At 42.2% G+C, this 20,739-nt stretch overlaps 1 protein-coding gene across 1 annotated transcript in view; it reads left to right on the forward strand.

Moving 5' to 3' along the window:
* Positions 1–19,586, forward strand: part of PDIA5 (protein disulfide isomerase family A member 5) — a 1,081,671-nt gene extending 1,062,085 nt beyond the window's left edge. Inside the window, exons 16-17 of the mRNA XM_078682031.1 lie at positions 5,360–5,494; positions 15,722–19,586. Coding sequence (XP_078538157.1) covers positions 5,360–5,494; positions 15,722–15,799 — 213 coding nt within the window. The 3' untranslated portion in view covers positions 15,800–19,586. The remainder of the gene's footprint in view (positions 1–5,359; positions 5,495–15,721) is intronic.
* Positions 19,587–20,739: the final 1,153 nt, after the last annotated feature.

The following is a 20,739-nucleotide window of genomic DNA, read 5'->3' on the forward strand; positions in this document are numbered from 1 at the left end:
GACACCCAAGCTATAAATTCCGGTGGGATCCCAAACCTGGTCATCGCCGCAAACATATAGTCCCACCTGAGGGAATCGAAGGCCTGTCTAAGGTCCAGGGATATGCATCCCTCCGTGTCCTTTCCCTCGGCATTAGGTACCATGAGTTGGCTTAGCCTCCTCAGGTTTAGGGCGGTGCTTCTGCCCGGTACGAAGCCGCACTGATCAGGGTGTATCATGTCAGGAATGAATTGGGAGAGTCTTGTGGCTAGTAGTTTACTAAGGATTTTAAAATCTATATTGAGCAACGACAGGTGTCTATAGTTCTCCAGTTGTAGGGCGTCCCTCCCGGGTTTGAGGAGAGACACTATCATGGCTTGCGATGTCGTGCCCGGTAGTGAATCATCGTCTAGTGCCTCCCTGTAAAGTGTGTGTAGTCGGGGGGCCAGCAGGTCTTTGTATGTCAGATAGAATTCTGCCGGTAGGCCATCCGTGCCGGGTGCCTTGTTCCTAGGAAGCGCCTTAATTGCCTGTCTCACTTCCATTAAGGTAATGGGCTTTGAAAGTTCCGTTCTTTGCGTCACACTCAATTGGGGAATGCATATGTCAGAGAAGAAGGACTCTAAGTCCTGGTCCGAGAGCGGTTTGTGTGGGCCATACAGGCCAGAGTAATAGTGTTGGAACGCTGCGTTGATCCCTAGCTGGTCTTGTGTTAACACCCCTGCATCATCTCGCACTTCCATTATAGGAGCGATTGTCGGTTCGTTACGCGTTAGGCGTGCTAACAGCGTGCCCGCTCTATCTGCTTGTGAGTGTTGTCTGGTGGTATATTCCCCATAGTCGACCACTCTCAATTCCTCCAATAGTTCCGCATGTTGTATGTGGGCCTCTTGGAGTTGCGTGAGAGCGCCGTCTGTGCCGACCGCTTCATTTTCGAGCAGCGCCAGGCTGTCCTCCACCGCCTTCAGTTTTCCTAGTATAATGTGTTTAATTCTCACCTTCGTACCCATCGCCACTCCACGGATGGTCGCCTTAAAGGCGTCCCATTCGACCTGCCTAGAGATGGACGTGCCCTCGTTGTCAGTAAAGTAGTTGGAGCTTGTGTCCAGCAACGTTGACCTAAAAACTGGGTCCTCCAAAAATCCCGGGGAGAGTCTCCATGTCGGGATCTAGGTGGGCAGCCTCCCCCAGTGTAGTGTCAGCTCCACCGGGTTGTGATCCGATAGTGTCTTACCCATGTGTTGTACTGAGATAATCAACGCCAGTAGAGTCTTGGAACATAGTAGTCTATCGATTCTGGTGTGCAACTTGTGGGGTGGAGAATAGAAAGTGTATTCCCTGTGGGATGTGTGAAGTACTTTCCAGGCGTCAATCAGTTCCCAGCCATTCACCCAACGCGCCAGCGCTAGTGCCTGTTTTCTGCTCTACGTACTGTGAAGTGGTGGGTGCGACCTATCCAGTGCTACGTCTAATACTGCACTGCAATCACCTCCAAGTATCCATTCATACCCCACCCAATCTCATAACACCCTGCCAATGTTCGCAAAAAACTTTTCTTGGTCAGTATTGGGGGCGTAGACACTGCCCAACACTATGCAAGTGCCATTGAGCAATCCCTTTGTGAACACATACTTGCCTTCTTTGTCCACCCGTGTGTCTAATGGTTTGAACGGAACTGTGTTTCTAACCCATATGGCTGCCCCTCGGGAAAATGCAGAGAAAGTTGTGGCGAAAAGTTGTCCCTTCCACTTCTTTAGAAGCTTAGCGCCCTCTGCCCCATTTAGGTGCGTTTCTTGGAGATATGCCACATGTATCTGTCTCCTGTTTAGTTGTGCTATTTTCTTGTGGTCGTCTTTCAGTAGCGACAGCCCCGTCGCCATAGAGTCAATCCGTGTCTCAAGGGCTTCCCTAGAGGCCCTAATTTCCGTCAGGATTAGGTCCAGTTTGCGTCCTGCACTGCGACTCCTGTTGGGGGGGACCACGTCCTCATTGGAGGAGGTCAGCGGATCCTCTGAACCTGACGTATGCGCTCCCTGCCGGGGGATTCTGTTCCTCCCCATCGTCAGCTCTAGCCGGTGTGCTCTGTAGGCCAGCAGTGCACGGTGTGCGGCGTCCTCAGGGCTAGCCCGTAGTCACTGCAAGGGTTGGGCTGTTACAGGAAACCTACACTGGGCCCTTCGATCTTCGGGCCCTTACTACAGTAGTGTGCAGGCCCTCGCGTTTTCCAACTTCCAGGCTGGGGTCTTCTAGTCCCCCAGGGGGGGGGGGGGCAAAAGCGCCCCTCAGTGGAGTGAGTCCTTCGGGTGTGGTTGACCCTCGCTAGGATGCCGGTGGCCGGCCGCGTCTCCGTGCCGTACTTTTCCAGCCCGGGCCACCAAGGATGTCCACAGCTCCTCTCTGTGGATCGCGGGAAGACGCAGTCCCGAACCCGCGTTCAGACTGGTATTGGCGCTCTGGTCGTCCTCCACATATGCCCCCAGACAAGTACTGCACTCTGGGAATGCAGGGCACGTCAACTTGTGCACTCCACCTCCTGCCCACCACCCCACGCCTCCGGGCCATCAGTCCCGTCACTGTGGGCCGGGGATTCGAGGCGTGTGGTAGGCCTCACCTCAGGGTATAATCGGGCGCCCAATGTCCAATCTCCATCGCGCCAGCCGCGCTGCCCATGGAGTCTCAGCACGAGAGCAGCACGAGAGCAGTTCCTCCCCTGCGCCTGTGTGACCAGCTGGGTGCGTCAGGATACGGAGCCCCGCTGTAGTGGGCAGTCGGTGTCGGCGGCCCCGGAGCTCCCCCTCCGATCGGCCGTCGGACTCACTTTTCGCGAACACCAGGCAATCTGCCGTCAGTCGTATCGAGCGCCTCTCCCTTTGCGTTGTGTCGTCCCGCAGGCCGCCACTCGGTTCCGGTGTCACACTCCGAGGAAATGGAGGCGTCTCCGGCCGCGGCTGTGTCACGGACTCCGCATCAGCAGCACCTCCGGTCCATCTCCAGGTGCACTGTGGGCCGCGGCTTTCTCCGTGCGGCTAGGCCTCTTCCTGTTTTGACGACGTGCCGGCGCTCAGCTCGCAGCGGAGAGCCTCTGGGTCCCGTGATCGCAACCGGACTCAGGCTACATCGGTTCCTCGGGAAATCAGTGCGGGGTAGGGGTGCGGAACTCACTTATGCAGGATATTTGACAGGATTTATGGGGTTTTCCGACGGAGCAAACCTAGCTCACGTCCTCCATGCTCGGCTGCTAGCCACGCCCCCCCCCCTGCCCACCATGGTCTCTTCTCCCCATCTATCTCCTTTAAATACTTCCTCCCTTTCCTGCGTTTGCAACATTGAGTTCCCTTAGATAGCTATACATAACTTTTTACGATCATCACCTCTGCTGCCTCCTGCTATAATCTCCTCGAGATCTGCAATGTCTACACCATTATGTGGTCATAACATTCAGCTTTTCATGTGTTTTTAAAGATTACCTTCCACGCCGGCACCTCGTTGAACTTGCCACACTTCACATTCCCTCCTTTCATTAGGCTTTCTTTCTACCCAGACCACTCTACATGTCCTGCCGCCTGTCTGTCTGTGGATCTATCATCCTTGCCTGCTTGCCAAAAGACTCTTTTTACACTTTAGTGTTTCTCTTCCAATCTATGCACCAGATTTCTGCCTCAAAGTTTGCTGAGTGTGCATTCCAAATGTTCCTAGTTCTCTCTTCATGCTCTCTACATGCTCCCTACACTCGAACACCGAAACCCTTGGATCTCTGGAATAACCTCAAGAGATTTTTCAAACTTCGGTGTTATTTAAGTACTACTTCACTTTCTATAACTGGTGTTATTTATTAAGTACTAACCAAATGAAGGGGGAAAGCTCCCGTCCACAGACCGAGGTGTCTAAAAGGGGCTTTGCTCCAGGACAGAGTTTGCAATATTTGAATGAGCCTCTCCTCTCCTTCAAAGGACAACTTCAGACGAAACGCTCGAGGTTTGCCAAGTAATCTTCCACCAACTAGTATGGAAGTGTGCTGTGGGCTTATAGCATTAACTTAGAGGAATGTATCGCAAGCAGGACAACTGTTTCTCATGAATCGAGCTACAGCAAACAAGAGGAAATTGCTCCTGATCTTAAAGCCACACTGTTATGAGTTCCTGTGAAAAGATATCTCTGTGGGATGAATGGCTTTTTATGCCATTCATGCATATGTATATTTATATATGTATCTTTCAACTTCCTAATAGAAAATTGAGGCCTCTGGGCTTCTCTGTTAAGACTCCCACGACTTGAAGACCCGCTTGTCAGGCCTCGCACTTCAGTGTCTCCTGGTGACACGCACGTCTATGCTCCAGTCACTTCTCAGATGGCCTGGCCTCTCCCCAAAGCCAGTAGACACTACCCCAAAACAGATCTAACACCAGTGGCATGCTGTCCTCTGCAGTGAGGCAATGCTTATCTTCTTCAGAAGCAAAAGGGGGTTGCTCACATTCTGCCTATGGCTCCCGTTTTTGGCACCTTTCACTTCCACAGTCTGGTCCAGCAACATTCCTGCCATCTGAGGAACAACTTTTCATGCACAGGCGGATATGATGTTTTTCTTAGAATGGCATAGTCCGATATTTGGGGTTTAGGAGGTGCACTGATTTCTACTCTGTCTGCAGTCATGTCCTTTAAATTATCCTACCTCCTTTAACAGAAAAGGTGCATACGCAACATCTGGACCCGTCAGGGTAGATTGTACCCAATACTCACCTAGGTGAAGGAGTTTATTTTCTTTAGAAACAATTGAAAAGTACTGGTCATCTTATTACCCCACCTCATTGACTGTTTGATGTAACCTGCCACTGCTATTAATTGCTATTAAATTGTGTGTCCTGGTGTGTGCGCGCCATCCATTGTTCAGTTTGATGTGAACTGGTGGTTGGGTGTGTGTTTGTCATTTCATGAGAGCAAGTTTGTTCGTGTTGGATTTTTCTACATAAGAACCGAGTGTGCCACATGGTCATTTTGTAAACCATTGAATAATCTAATAACTTCTCATTAATAAATTGTAGAGATACTGAATGCTTGCCTTGCTTCAAGTTATGTTCTACTTGAAAAAATAGATCTTCTGGATATGCACAGCCTCGTTTTTATCTGTGTTTAATATTGGTCTTCTAGGGTTGCCCTCTGACCTTTCTGACAGAAATTGAGTTCCTCATTTTAAGACGCTTATTAAAAAGCAAGCTTCCAGTTACAAGTTCAGTGATTTTGTCTAGTGAGTATGAGGTGTCATGTATTGACTATATGATTAGCAGGCAATTATGGATAATATTTAAAACAAAACACTATCTGTATTTGATGGATGTCTGATTATCTTGAAATGACAGCCCTTTTATCTTCTTTTGTTCTTCAGATTGCCTATGCAGCAGTGGACTGCACCAAAGAAAAGAACCAAGATCTGTGTAAACAAGAGGGTGTAGAAGGATACCCAACTTTTAACTATTACAATTATGGAAAGTTTGCAGAAAAATACAATGGGGAGCGAGGAGTAAGTACTACTTTGAAATGTATTGAAGGAGTGTCAGCATTAAACATGATCTTGCTACAATGGATGGGAAATAAGTGCAAGCACTGATTTAAATTCATGACATATTCCAGGAATTTAAAGTACTGTAATTTTCAAACATTCCTTGCTTCCCATGGCATTTGCGGTCATCGATTGCTTCATCTTTTCAAAACAAGGAGTCCTACTTTTTTCATCCTGATAGCAGTTTTATCCGTCAAACAACACTTCTGTTAGCAGTCTATAAACAGTTCTCAGCAAAGATGGTAATAATTGTTGGAGAAGGAGATTCTGGTGTCCAGAACACCACAACTACATTGTTCTATGGTACTTTCTTTGGAACAGGAGCCATACTCTCCAGTTCTTAGCTGATTTTCCATAAATGGCAGTGATTGGACATTTCACCACATCTCCCCCATTTCTGCCATTCCTCATGGAGGAATAAACAAAGTGGAGTCAGATGGGATGGATTATAAAACAATTGAGAAGACAGGGGGATTTTTCCCATTGGACACTTTGCTTCATGGGACAGCTCCAAGTGCTACCAATAAATGATGTGGTAGTGTATAGAGTGCGCACAAAGATTCCACAAAGCATTATGCAGTTTCATTAACTAGGTTTCTTTAATCCAAAAGATAAGGACCCACAACAGCAGGAACTTCTATGTCAGTCCCGGAACAGCAGGCTACTGGTTTTACTGGACAGTTACCAGAACCCACTGAGCGTTCCATAGAACACAATGACTTAAGACCTAACAACATCCTGCATAATAAACATGTATAAATAATGACACCAAACATGATATAATAAATACCCTCAATACATCACCTCCATTCCTTACAGAAATAGAATCTAGAGATGAAAACAACCCCAAAAAAGTACGAAATTAGGATAACTCATAATTCCGCGGGTAGTCTCACAGTCCATGAACTGCAAGTTCTACCAACCTCACCATCCCTTTCCACAATAGCATTAGAGGTGGTTGGCTTTTATTGGGAAGACACAGGGTCAATTTCCTGAGACGGAATATCAGAAATGCTTGTTGCCTCACTCTCCATACTGTTAGAACACGTGCAATAGTACATTTCTGCCTGGGTGTCAAAAATGGGAACCACAGTCCTTCTTGCTCCACCCTTTCCCCTGTAACAGAACAGAAGCCATACTTGTTTTCACCACTTTGGCAACGTAAAAGTTGAATCCCCTTTCACAACTCTAATTGGTTTCTTTAACAGAACCCAATAGTTTGCTTCAGTTTCAATGTCCTTCACACTCTTCCTACAATCATAAAATTGTTTCAGCATGTTTTGTTTCAACAACACTCTTTCCCATAATGAACTTTCCTCATTATTTACATCAAATTCTGCCTCACTGTTTATATTAGCACTCTGCAAAGAAGCATTCTGCAGCCAACCAGGTATTCAATTAGTTCTACCCTCTCTTCCTCGTAATAATTTGAAAGGCGATACATCAGTAGTAGAGTGAGGAGTAGTCAAATATGCTCACACCTTATCCTCCAAAAACTTTGACACATCAATTTGAGCAGATAGAGCAGTTGGAATGCTTTCCTTAAGCATGTGATTTGTCTTTTCTACGAGGCCATTGGATGAAGGACTTTATAAGGCAACCTGCAAATGCTCTATGTCCATACTAGTTATAAATTATTTCATTTTCCTTGCTACAAAATGCATACCATTGTCCGCTAGTAAGTACAGCAGGCAACCGTCAATGAAAAACATTTTTCTCCAAAAATTGATCACAGAGTTGGTATTGGGAGAATCTACGATGACTAGTAAATCCACTTTAAAAAGTAGTTGATTAATACAATTAAAAATATAGGGCAACCAAGGGCCTATGGGCAGCGGCTCTGGAAAAAGAGGTTTGTTAGCGGTTTTCCAGTGTTTGTCAGAAACTATGCTTTGAGGACATTCTCCAATAAGAACAGAAGCTGATTTGTCTGTTCCAGGCCACCAAACAAACTGTCTTAATCTTTTGCAAGTAGCCGAAATTCCCAGATGACCATCATGTGATAACCTCGCTATAAATCCATGCAAACTGGAAGAAGGTATAAACAAACCCTTTCTTAAACAAATCTGGTTTTTCACATGACAACTCAGAAGATATCTGGCAAAAACTATGTAACCCTTAAGATAAAGTTGTCTTAGGTGGCCAATCAATGCTATCGTAATGACATTCTTTTTGCAAAACTTCATCATTTGTCGATCCCGTCACCAACTCATTATCAGAAATAACTCCATTGCAAACAGAAAGTGCATCCACTACGGGGACACATACATTGTCCTTCTCACAGGATGCAGCATCAGGCATTGGTATGACAAATAATCTGCACAAATGTTTTCCCCCCTTCTATGTATTTTACAGTCATATCATCTTTTGCAGATTATAGAGTAGTCATACCAAGTGTGCCGACGCTTTGCCTAAACCATTAACACTCATGAGATACACTAATGACTTACATCTACTGTGATGAAGGATTTACCAGTCGGAACATATGGACGCAAAACTGGAGTGTTCAACACTAACTGTGATTTATTCAAATGCCTGGCTTTACAGAACAAACCAATCAAATGTTGCCCCTTTTTTATGGAAGGAATGCAAAGGTTGTACACTAAGAGCATATCCAGGTACAAAGTGAGCGTAGTACTCGCATAACCCCTGAAATGACCTTAAATAATCCTTATATGAAGGGGGGTGCTTTTCTTATTTCTTCCGAATTGCTAAACTTTGGTTTGATGCCACACCCCGAGATTATATTGCCCAAATAAATAACTTGTTGAACCATCAAATTGCACTTCTCAGGTTTCACTGTCATACTTCTTTCTTCAAAAATTCACAACACTTTTTCAAGAGTTTCAATGTGTTCCTCTATAGTTTTTTTAATATTACGATATCATTGTCAAATGCCTGCTCATGAGGCAGGTTACCAAACAGTGTAGCCCTAATTTTCTGAAATATGCTAGCTGCAGATGCAAGAGCAAATGGCAACTGTAGGTACTTGAGTGCCATGAGGTGTAACAATTCTTGTGAGTGCTTGTGAATTTTGCCTTAGAGGAATCTATTGTTGAAAATTATGTCACTTCCCCAACCATAGCAGTTATCTCCTGAATGTATGGCAGCGCATGACAATCTACTAATATGTTTTGAACAATAGATCTTAAATCGACACATAATCGCAACTCATCAGAGCATTTTTTAGTCAAGACCACTGGAAAGACCCATTCCGAGGAGTCCGTGGGTGTGATTACCCTTTCGGAAGTACGTTTCTCCAAGAGCAATGTCAAATCACCTCTCATGATCGTTGGTACTGGTCTCACCTTATGTATAACTGGTGTGGCGTTTTTAAAAAACTTGATGAATGTGCTCAATCCTCTGTCTGTCCCCATCCCATTTTTGAAAACATATGGGAACTGGGAAAACATCAATTGTTTCACATACTCATCAGTGCCCACAGACAAAACTGGCATATTATCTTACACAACTGGAATCTCATATCCCGGGCACAAGTAAACACCTAACTTTGCTGAATCCATCCACCCTATGATATCCCGACCCTTCACAGCTATATACACTTTACTACACATTTCTGTTCCCAGACATTCTAAATATGACATAAAATATGCCAACAGTACGATGTCTTGCTCCCCAAAAGCCTTAGGATTGATATTAGGTGGAACAAGACTCGCGTTGCTGGGCTTGATTTTAAAAAGCATTGTATCAGCCAAAAGTGTAACAGGTGCCCCAGAATCTGTCATAACAGTCACCTGTTTACCATCAATAGTGGCTTGACACAGTGGTCCTTTAATTTTGTGGCGTTAGTAAATATTTTTACACACTCTTGTACACCCTCAGTATTGTCATACATATTAACTTTGTTAATCTTGACTTTTTCTGAACTATTGGCAGAACCCCTACAAACTGCTTCAAAGTGCTCTATCTTGCGGCACCCATTACATTTCTTTCCAACCGCAGGACAGGATGGATCATTTCCCACGTGGTACATGTATTTTGCCCTCTTCTACCTTTGTTGTTCTTACAAGTAGCACAAATAGCGGTGTTGCCAGAGATATAACTCACTGGTGAAAGACCTCTCTGATTAGTCATGTCTTGCGTAGTAATAATAGACCTTCAATACTTTTTGCTATGTAAATGGTTTCTAGCAACATAGGATTTCTGCATGTCAATCTCTCCTGAATTGTTTTTTGAAAAACAAACAAATATGAACTGGTCCCTTATATAAATGTCTAGTTTGCTTTCAAATTTGCATGTCAAGGCCAAAACCCTCAATGAAGCAATATACTACTCAAACGTTTCCTCATTAGATTGTTTACATTTTAAAAAATGGTGTCTTTCAAGGAGCACACGTGACTCTTCAGAATATTGTCTATGCATCCTTTCTTTCGCTTCCAAATACACATCCCAAGGCACATTTCCCTCTGTAGGCGTAGGAGCTCTAGGTATATTGTCAAATACTATTTGCCCTGCGATTCCCATGTGATTAAGTAAAAGGCCCATTTGTCTCACAGATGCATAACCAATAGCTTCAAATGCAGCAATGTAGGTCTTAAAAATGGGCAACCACTCTTTCCATTGAATTTCTGGTTTGCCAGCTCTATGTAGAAAAGGAGGTGGTTGCTCAGCTCCTTAACTCACAGCTATGACAAATCACAGTACACTAATCCTGCCTTAAAGTCTCCACAAAAAACTTTGAGTAAAGATAACGCTCCTGTCTCAAAGAAATCAGGCTTTGACGAACTCTTGTAATTGCTGTATATCCGAAGCATGTGCGAACGCCACTCGTGTCACACACTTTTGAATAAGGACCCAAACCAAAATTGTCACTTGTGTCTGACGTCAGATGCATGTCGTTAACGTGATGTTAGGTGGCTCTGCTGAACCCAACGTGAGCTACACTCGCGCAACACCTTCTGGGGTGAGCTCCTCAGCCCTACAGAGAATGAGTCAGCGAGCACTGGGAGCACTGGGAGCACCTCATGCTCCAGGACAATCATTGCTGTGGCACGAGCAAACACCTCACACGCTGAAACAATCACTGTAATGTCACGAGCCAGCAAGTGCTGTTGCCCTTCTTCTGGTAAGCCCCTCAAAAAGGGAAACAATTTCTCACCACGATTCTCCAATTATGTTCCTCCACCCAAACGCACACATTTTTGGCTTTAATCGAAGATGCTGTTGGCTTTTTTACATGGACCCACATTCGCTACTACCACTCCTGGTTCCAATATGTAATGTTTGGGGTGGCACATAAAGATTCCACAGGGCAATATGCAGTTTCCATAAGTAGGTTTCTTTATTCCAAAAGATAAGAACGCACAACAGCAGGAACATCCAGGTCAGTCAAGGAAACGCTGGCTACTGGTTTTACCTGACAGTTACCAGAACCCCATGAGCATTCCATAGAACACAATGACTTAAGACTTAAAAACATTCTGCATAATAAACATGTATGAATAATAACATCAAACACAAAATAATATATACCCTTAATACTACAGATGTAGATTGGGAAGTGTCAGAATTCCTTAAGTGAGGCCATCCTCATCAGTGGTTTTGGGTAAGAATATTTCATAAGTCAGCTTGGTGGATCAGTGTCACCTCTTTAGATGTGGGTATTCCTCTACATAACTTTTCATACATCAGTGACAACAAAAGACCGAGAATCCCTATTGTTCTACTACTGTGCCTATTCTGTTGTTACCTCCACCTACATCTCTCCTCTGCTCTTCCCATTTCTTGATGCATCCCACCCCGCCGCCTGCCTCTTATTCCCTGTTAATTAGACCCTTCTTTAGCATTTCTCCCCATCCACTCAAAATCTCCGGTTCATTTTTGAATAACCCACAATACGCCCGTCACCTATGTTTGTTTTCTTGTGTTTCACATTCCGGTCTGTTTTTACTCTTCCTGCTCCATGTTGATTTTCCTTTCTAATGTGAGACCTGAGTGTCCTGTAATCTGAAATTCATAGGTATTTAATTTTGCAGTCACATTCTGAAAGTCTGCTCTTGAGCCACCAGGTCGATTCTCAGGTTATTTTTCCTTGAGTAAGAACAAGAAACAAAATAGTGAAAATGTTGACTACAAACAGTTCACACTGTAATAAAACAAATTGCTGATTAAAGCAAATGTTGATTCAAACAAAACTCTGAGGTTTTATCGATCTAAGCTAAGAGCCATTTTTCAACCCTTGAGTTGCCACCATTTCCATATTCGATGATGATATATACAACAAGGTGCCTTTCAGCAAATTCTTCTACTTGCAACTTTTCTCTGCACTGGAAACCAAAGAAGCTAAATCTACCTACAGACCATCTGCACAACCACTGCCTTTTGCTGCAAAATACACACCAACCGTAGCCGATGCAGGGACAAAATTAGCAAATATCTTGAGATTTGCAGCTCGATGAAAAGACAACGCTCAATAAAGGAATGGGAGCATTGTTAACCAAATGGGGCATTTTTGCAACTGCTGTTATCTGAGAAAGTAAGGACAGTTTCAATACCATGATGTCGGACTTATTTATTTTTATTTTGTTTTAAATGTTAAATGATTTTAAGAAGAATAATACAACCAGGTGTCACTGACATTCTCTACCAGGTTGGTGCATATCCAAGTCGTGCATGTCCAAACTAATAACTGGGTGATTATTACCTGCTTCACCAACTACCGTCTTGAATATTTTTAGCTAAATATTTTTTCTCTTCATACAGCCTTAAAGTTGGTTGAGCCAAACTGACGTTTCATTTTTTTTCCTTTAACCTTATGTTAACCAAATTAGATGGTGGAGGTGTATATCATCTTTATATGTTTGCAGGTATGTGTGGTGTTTTGTAAAATTTTGATGGTAGGTAATGAAAAGTAGGTTACAAGATAATCCTCTCGGAGATGATTCTTGTGTTTTTTCTTTATGGATGGGATGGTCAAGCCGCCTCTATCTGTTGGGTTTGGTAAGGTCTCAGTGCATTCCAGTTGTTTCTTGCCACAGGCCAAAGATATATAATGAGTCTTCTAATATATGCTATTGCAATGCCATCAACTAAAGTGGAAAGATACTCTCCAATACTGGACAAAACACTTTTCAACCTCAAAGTGAGGTTCTGCCAGCCCACTATTGAGTATGACCCTTCCTGTTACTTATAAATGCCTCAGGAAAGCCCCTCTCTATGCTTAGAGGTAGCAATGGTGCCATGTGCCATATGTTAATAAGATTGTATTTTCTAAGCAGTTGCCGATCACTAGGGGTATATTTATCAAAGAAGAGGAGGGAGTATGTAGGGGCTATTTCCACTTATCAGAAGTGGGAGGTCAAGCACAACCAGGTGCCCCTAGCAAGTATTCAAAGAGAAGTTGTGGTGCTGTTCCTCGTAAAAAAGTAATGCCAGTCACTAAATAATTGAGGACCACTGCATCTCGCTATGAGGTACAGGGTAAATCCATATGTTGGATTATAATGCCCTCACACACCCTTCTAGGTGTCATGCTTCATCATCTGGGCTGCTCCTTGTTGGTTCGGCGGTGCAATACCCAACGGGCTCACCTCAAAGAGGGGCACTTTACCGGAGATCTTTTTCCAACAGCCGTTGGGTGAAGTGCGGGTATGGGGACAGGACAAGTGTGCAGACGTGGTAGTGAGTTAAAATTGGGTCTGGGAGTACCTGAAAACGATTTTTATGCCGGGGGTCTCCTGCCTCAGTTAAAAACGGTGTAGCTGACAAACCCTGGGGTGTAATGTCCCCTGCTATTGTGTCAGCGATTAAGAATTATTTATTAGACGGTCAATATGTTTCTCGCGTCTGTGTCTATTGACTCGCGATTCTTCAGGACCAAAAAATGAACTGTCTACACTGTGATGTATGCGTGTTCATCAGCAGCTAATGTTGTGCATCTCAGACAAAATTTAGAACATTGCTAAAGTCTCAGTATACATGTGGTGCACTGGAACTGCCTGTTGGGGGGAAAAAAGGACAAATAGTGATACATATAAAGCGTATTCGTATCAAAACACCAATTGTCAGACAGAGTCATAAAATTCGATAGTGACTGTATAAGTGTATCAATGGGAATAAAATGAGGCACTGGTAACCGTGTTGGCTTGGTGCCTAAAGTGAGCTAGGGTGATTAACCAAGCCCCCTGTGTGTGAACAAGGCTTGAAGAACTTAAAAACAGCAGACAATCTGTAATAAGAGACTCACCTAGAAGTCTCTAAAGTCCAGACATCAACAGTACCTGGCAGTCAACACATCAGGCTAGGTCTCCCTTAAAAGTGGAGCTATGTAGAAAGGGGAGTAAACAGTCTGACATGATGCAGTCTAGTGTGTTCTCTTCCTAGTGTTCATAAGCTTGCTTGTGGTTACCGGAAGCAAGGTCCCGGTCATATGTAAGATAAGTAGTAGAGGAGTGCTTTGCCTAAATATGCTGACAAATTCATTATTACAGTGGGTCTCTCTGGAGTGTCGCTTGGCTTAGCCTTGGACGCTATCTCTCCTAGCAACTGTCTGATCTGAATCTGAAGGTTGGGTATGGGTATAGGTGTGTGAGGGCATTACAATCCAACATATGGATTTCCCCTGTACCTCATAGCGAGATGCAGTGGTCCCCAATTCTTTAGTGACTGGCATTACTTCTTTATGAGGAACAGCACCACAACGATCACCAGGGGTCCCTGAACCATTTGTTAAGAACCGCTGCCATAAGGATGTTATGATTATAAACTACCTTTTGTTCATCCACTATGTTCATCCACTATAATAGTAATCTCGGGGGCATTCAGTCAGCAATAGGCATCAACAGGTACAAATTGAGGAGTCTTTTCCATTCCCTATCAAGCAGCATCTGCTTGGTATACTTTAACTTTTTCTCCCCGTCAGGAGGACTGCATGCTGCTCTCCAATTTAGGCACAAACTATTCAATCCGGTAACCTCCTTTGAGCTTAAGCTTTTTCCTGGAGGCGCGCTGTTCCCGTCAAAACAATGTAGTTCTTTTGACTCATCCTACAGCAGTTGTGTTCCAAAGGTATTGCCCAACATCCATCTTAACAAGCATATTTGTATAGTTGAGCTTTGCTGCAATCACACACCAAAGCTTTGTGCAAAATGGTCATTCATAACATTGATATTAAAAGTGCCATATATTGGTACCAGTAAAGTACTACAATATTTTCATCCCCTGACCAGATTTTGATTGCTCATATTAGCATGTATGCAAACACTGGACCTCCCTGGCCTACATTGCAAGGCGGAAAACCTCCTGTAGACAGCAATGCTGCACACTAAATGGGGTGCCTCCGACTGTAAATATCCATGCACACTTTACTGGAGCCAAACTTACTTAGGTTGCATTCTCCAGGCATGTAGTGGTCTGAGGCATCTCTCACAATTACCCTGCTTACATTTTGCAGGTGCATTTCGTGGACCCTCTAAGAAAACGTTTCCCACATTGGATTTGCCAGGAGATGTGCTGCACGATGTTGGCATGTCTAATCCTCATTTGTTTTTTCTCTTTCTGAAAAATCTGCCAGTGGTTAGGAGTAAAGACGGTAGCTAACTTTATGATGTCTGTTACTTCTATTCCAACACTTTCTCGTATCCCTAACTCCCTCCCCATAAACACCCACAATCAAGGTTATTATCTTACTGACACTGATGGAGCCATCTGTGAATCACCTTCATGGAGAGCTTTGAGAAGCAGTGTCTTGCCCCACCACTAGGTGGTAGGGTAACATTTGGCATGCGAATCAGGAAATACCAGTTAAATAGAGGCAATTTCATCTTTTTTAAACAAAACATATTTGTATTGATGCTTCCTATGTCTTATGTTCACGTGTCTATTTAGTCACTATTAGGCAGGGTGATGAGGCAAATTATCTCCGTTCATTGTTAGTGATGCACACTGTAATATTGAAAACTTGTTGCTTTTTTAAACCGTTTTAATGTTGTCTAAATTGTGCCTTCGACTGTTTACTGCTACAAACCATGAAAAGGGAGTACTTGCGCTACAGAATAATTTAAACAAATGTTGTAGACTGACGGTATTGCAACTGTATTTGCAAACTTGCAAATGTGATTGTTTATATGTTGGTATTAGGAAAATGAATGACTTGGGATACATAATTTATAACAACCCTACACAAATCATTCAAAATTACTGATGCACTATCTGTTTTTGTCACACCAGGGAGCAGGATTCTCCAACTTCATGAGATCCTTACGCGAAAGAGACCATGGAAAAGTGAAGCGAAAGGAGGAATTGTAACACTGGTTTGGTAGAAACTTCCTCTGCACTGTGAAGAATTCTAAATTCACACTTTACCTACTGCAACTGAGATTCCAGATTCTAAAGACAGAGATATAGATAATCCATTTTGTACAGTTTTGGAAATCAACCAAACCACTTTAAGTTCAGTGACTTTTTTTTTTTTTTTTACCAAATCAAATAAAGTAGTCTGTTCTCTGGTGAACTATGGCCTACAGAATCTTTTCAGCTCGACGGGTGTTTTTATGTAATTAGAGTGAGGCAAGCTCTCGGACATGTTTACCATTTGCACATTTGACAGCTAAAAACACCATATAGTACTGCTTTGCTGCTGTTCACGCACTTTTTTTTTCTTAGAGACTTTGCTCTCTGCTGGTAGAACCAATAGTAAATTCGATGCTGCGGAAGTAGCCTTCAGCGGCGACAAAGATTTTCATTTACTCTTTGCCACTTTTGTTATTCTTTTTAATAAATGAAACATGTTCATATTTGTATGCAGTACTTAAACTTACACAATTCTTACGCAGTAAACAATAGTGTCAACAGCTATAAAAATTTAGCAGTTCGCCTGGGCCAGAGAAGCAGCACCTTGTCCATAATACTTGCCAACAAACGAGGATTAAAATAGCCGTGAAAGAGAGGACCGTTCCAGGAATAGGAAGTGCAAGGGATTTTGCCAAAGAAACTGCTTACATGGAGTGTGAGCATAACAAACTTTATGAATGAGAGAAGCTTTAATGAAATAAGAGCTAAATGGATCTCACCAGCGAGGGGTTCTCCAAGAATTAAAACAGTGCAAATAATTTAAGATGAGTGACAGACATCAAGACATTTAGAGGGCATAAAGTGTCACTGAAAATGGGGCTATGAGGAAGTGAGGTCAAAATGAATATACCCAGACAGCCTACAAGGAAGTGGGGACATGGCACATGTCGGTAGGGAAACAAAGCAGAGCATAGGCATGGGTGCCACACTTTTTTATTAACAAATCATAGAATTGAACACTGGAGTTGTTTACCACAAGGGAAATGGTACCAGTTAAAAAAAGGGCAACGCAAGAATATCACCAGAAAGGCAGTACGTAGTAAAATACCACCACGTTGTGGTTTTCCAGAAAATTAGAATAAAATGTCAGCCAAGATTAAGGTAACTTGAAGGGAGAATGCAGTAGATGTAATGACCCGTGGCGGTGTAAAGAAGCTATGAGAAGCTATGAGAGCGCTGCAATTGTCTGCATAAACTGGCATATTATACATCTCGCCTTTTAAAACATAGGGAAGGAGATTGGAGAGAGCAAGAGTCAAATGTCTTTTGTGGCAGGCATTGGGTGTGTTAGGATTGGGAAAGTTGAATATTTAAAAAATGTAAGCTAGAAATGTTAGTGCTGCAGAAACTTTGAAAGTGAGTATAATTTGTGCTTAGAAGTGTGAGAGTATCTTTTAAACTGAAGGTGTGGGAGTGCCCGTGTGAAACTGGAGGCATCTGTGAAATGGGGAGTGTCTCTGAGAAATTTGGCTAGATCGGTTTGCGAATGTCTCTCTTGCTAAACGTGTGATGTGTAACCGTTCTGGATCTACTGGTGAGAAAAATGAGTTGTAGTGAATGTCATTGGGGTGGCTGGAAAGTGACGAAATAGTACATCATAGCTGAAATGAAGTAGATCACCAGCACGTTGGAAGTGGAAAGTTACATTAAAATAAGACACTAAATAGAGAACATTAACTTGCCAGGAAGGTCTTAAGAGAGCAAACAATGGTGGTTCTTTAGCATTAGGAAGATGCAGGTTATCTGCCTAAAATTGGTGGATATTCTGTGTATGCACTATGGAGTGCATCCATCAATTTGTTATGGTGGTTGTATTGCATTCATCAAAGCCTAAAAGAAACCTGTGCCACTGAAGTCAGGGCCCGAGGAAGTGTCAGAGAATGTCGACAATGAAAAGACTTCAACCTCTAAAAATAGCCAGGGTATGTGAGTGCAGAGAAAAGGGTTGCAGAAAGGACTATTGCTACATGAGGAGACTGTACCAAGAAAGGTGTTCAAATGAAGCAGGATTCCAAAGTTTGAGGCCTGAAAATTGTGTACTTAAGGTATAAATTGGAAAAGACCCTACTTGATTAACGGATATACATACCGTGTTAGAATTTTTTTTTAAAGAGGACTGGTATTGCAGTTTGCTTAATGAAAATGCTGAGAATCCTTTGCAGGTCTTAATTTCTTCAAAAGGCTGCTTTGTCTCTTATGTTGTAGATTGACTCACATGGACACCTCGCTTCTATGCAATTATCTTTTATAGTTTGCAATGACTGTCGTTAAAATTGCTATATTCATAAATTCTGCACATTTATTTGCAAAAGTGTTATTTTTGAGTTTGTGATTACTATGAGGTAACCATCCTCTGCAAATGTTCTCAGGTGGCAACGGAGACAGCATTTCTCTGCCCACGGTGCTATTGCTCCCAGTGCGGGTGATGACTCGCTCATAACTGTGCATTCTCTTCAGTTTTCTCAAATGGCAGTAAGCGTATCTTTTGTATTAAACATGTGGCATACCGAATTATGTTTTATATATGGTTCATACAACTGTTCTTAGATCCAGAGTTACTATCAACAAGCAGAGATTTCAAGCAAGTGGATGGTAAATATAGTCTGTTGCAGTGTTTTTGCCATTAGTGGTGTTGGTTGTTCTTCTTTGGTTTACTTGGTATTTCAGAATTGGAAGAGTAATTTTCTCCCAGGTATGCTCAGGTGGAAGTGTGCTTCTTCTTTTTCTTACTATTTTATGTGGCAAATCGAAAACTGGGGCTATATTAATTGATGAGAACAGTGTCCTTTTTTGTGCCATTTCACAGTTGACATTGACTTCGGCCTTTATTTAGAGTAAGGTGGACATGATACTCCATCACAAATGTGATAGATATCCTACCTGCGTCGTTACACGTACATTATACCCTAAGACACTTTTAATAGGGCGGACGAAATTTCTGTCATGTTTTGTCAGCGTATCTTGTCTGCCAAACCCTATATAAGGTCCTTAGTTTTTAGTTAGTGTTTTAAAGATGTCAATCATGCCTTTGGAGAAGGTTGATGCGAAGGGGCACGATGTTTTGGGTGCTCAGGGATCATCTAACAATCATTGTGTGTTAACGAAGACACTAGCACTTATCACCCATTCAGACAAAACACATTTTAATTGTTTTTCCTTGGAACAGAAAGTGTTTGCTTTCTTTGCATAATTTATGCCGTGTTGTTTAAATTGTAGAGAATTTGCCAACAGGGGTTAGTTTAAGGCTTTCAGACATGAACCTATTATGTGCACTTTCTGGTCAATGACTGTTGACATAGGTCAAAACAGCACCTATATATTGTAGTAATTTTGATTTGTCTAAGCTATGAGCAAGGCACAGGGAATGCATATAATAAATAATTCTATGGCATTGTACATTTAAAAGATGCATACTATTTTTGATATACAGCAAAGTGATACGTGTAAAATCTACTATGTTTACATTTTCAAGGGGTCTTAATTTTTGCTTTTTTCCCAAAGTAGAAACATGAATATTATATTTCACGAATATTGTTTGAACATGTGTAAAATGTATTTGTAGAATGAGCTCTTTCAACTGTTCAGACTTCTCAGAAAACTGTTGCATTGTTTATATATTGCACTCGAATGTACCTGGTTGCCCTCGTGTTAATATTACATTTCGTCTATGCTGGAGTTACTTGTGTCTTCCTGGGTTTACTCTGTGATTCATTTCGACCTCAGAATAAATGATTTACAAGTATGTTAATGTTTAATGTGTGTGCTTTATTATTTTGAAGGTAATAGTGCAAATGTATTTCTTATTTCTTTGTAATTATGAATGAAAAATGATTAACAGCATTGAGACATTGCTACCTACCATCATATATAATCAAAGTTTGCAAGGTCTAGATATTGGCAGACCTCTTTTGGGACATCACAGGCAATATTGAGAAAACTGCGGTAGTCCTTATTACTACTTTTGATCTAAGCTATTAACAAGAGAAGTGGTTTAAAAAATGCTAATCTTTTTCAGTAAGGTAAATATGTGCAGTACTATTCAAACATTCTCCAGCACCTGGGGCCAGATGTAGCTCGCCAATTACCGGTCGGTAACGGCCGATTTCGGCCGTTACCGACCGGTATTTGGGAATTGACATGTAGGGGGCATTTTATTTACAGAATCGGTATATTTACCGATTCGGTTAATTTACAGAATCGGTAAAATACCGAATCGGTAAATTTACCGATTCCGTAAATCAATATGTAGGTAGTACTGTAATCAGTGCCACATGCCCTTACCGAATCGTTATTTACCATGGAATACTATTCCATGGTAAATAACGAATTCCAGTGTACATGCACATCTGTGCATGTACACCTGTGCCATGTGACACACAGACATGCATGTCTGTGTGTCACATGGCACAGGTCATGCATGTCTGTGTGTCACATGGCACAGGTGTACATGCACAGATGTGCATGTACACTGGAATTCGTTATTTACCATGGAATAGTATTCCATGGTAAATAACGATTCGGTAAGGGCCTGTGGCACTGATTACAGTACTATAGTATCAAAGATTTCCCTCATCGACCATATTATTTACATATAAAGATTACTTCACATAATTTGTCAATTCAATTCAAAAAGTACACCTATAAACACTAAGGTTTATCTCAAAAAAACATTTTTATTTATATCAAAAAGTTAGTCATTATTTTTTTATGTTTTTACTTTTCTTTTTTTTTTTTTTTTTTTTTTTTTTTTTTTTTTTTTTTAAATAAGTCCATTTGGCAATTGACAAAATGTAGACTTCAGTCCTACAATACATATGTTCATTGATACATATTTCTCTTATAGTTCATACTGTTCCTAAAACAACCACATAAAACATCCTAATATAACCATATCC

Source organism: Lissotriton helveticus, chromosome 3_1, assembly GCF_964261635.1.
Source record: "Lissotriton helveticus chromosome 3_1, aLisHel1.1, whole genome shotgun sequence".
Classification (NCBI taxonomy): Eukaryota; Metazoa; Chordata; class Amphibia; order Caudata; family Salamandridae; genus Lissotriton; species Lissotriton helveticus.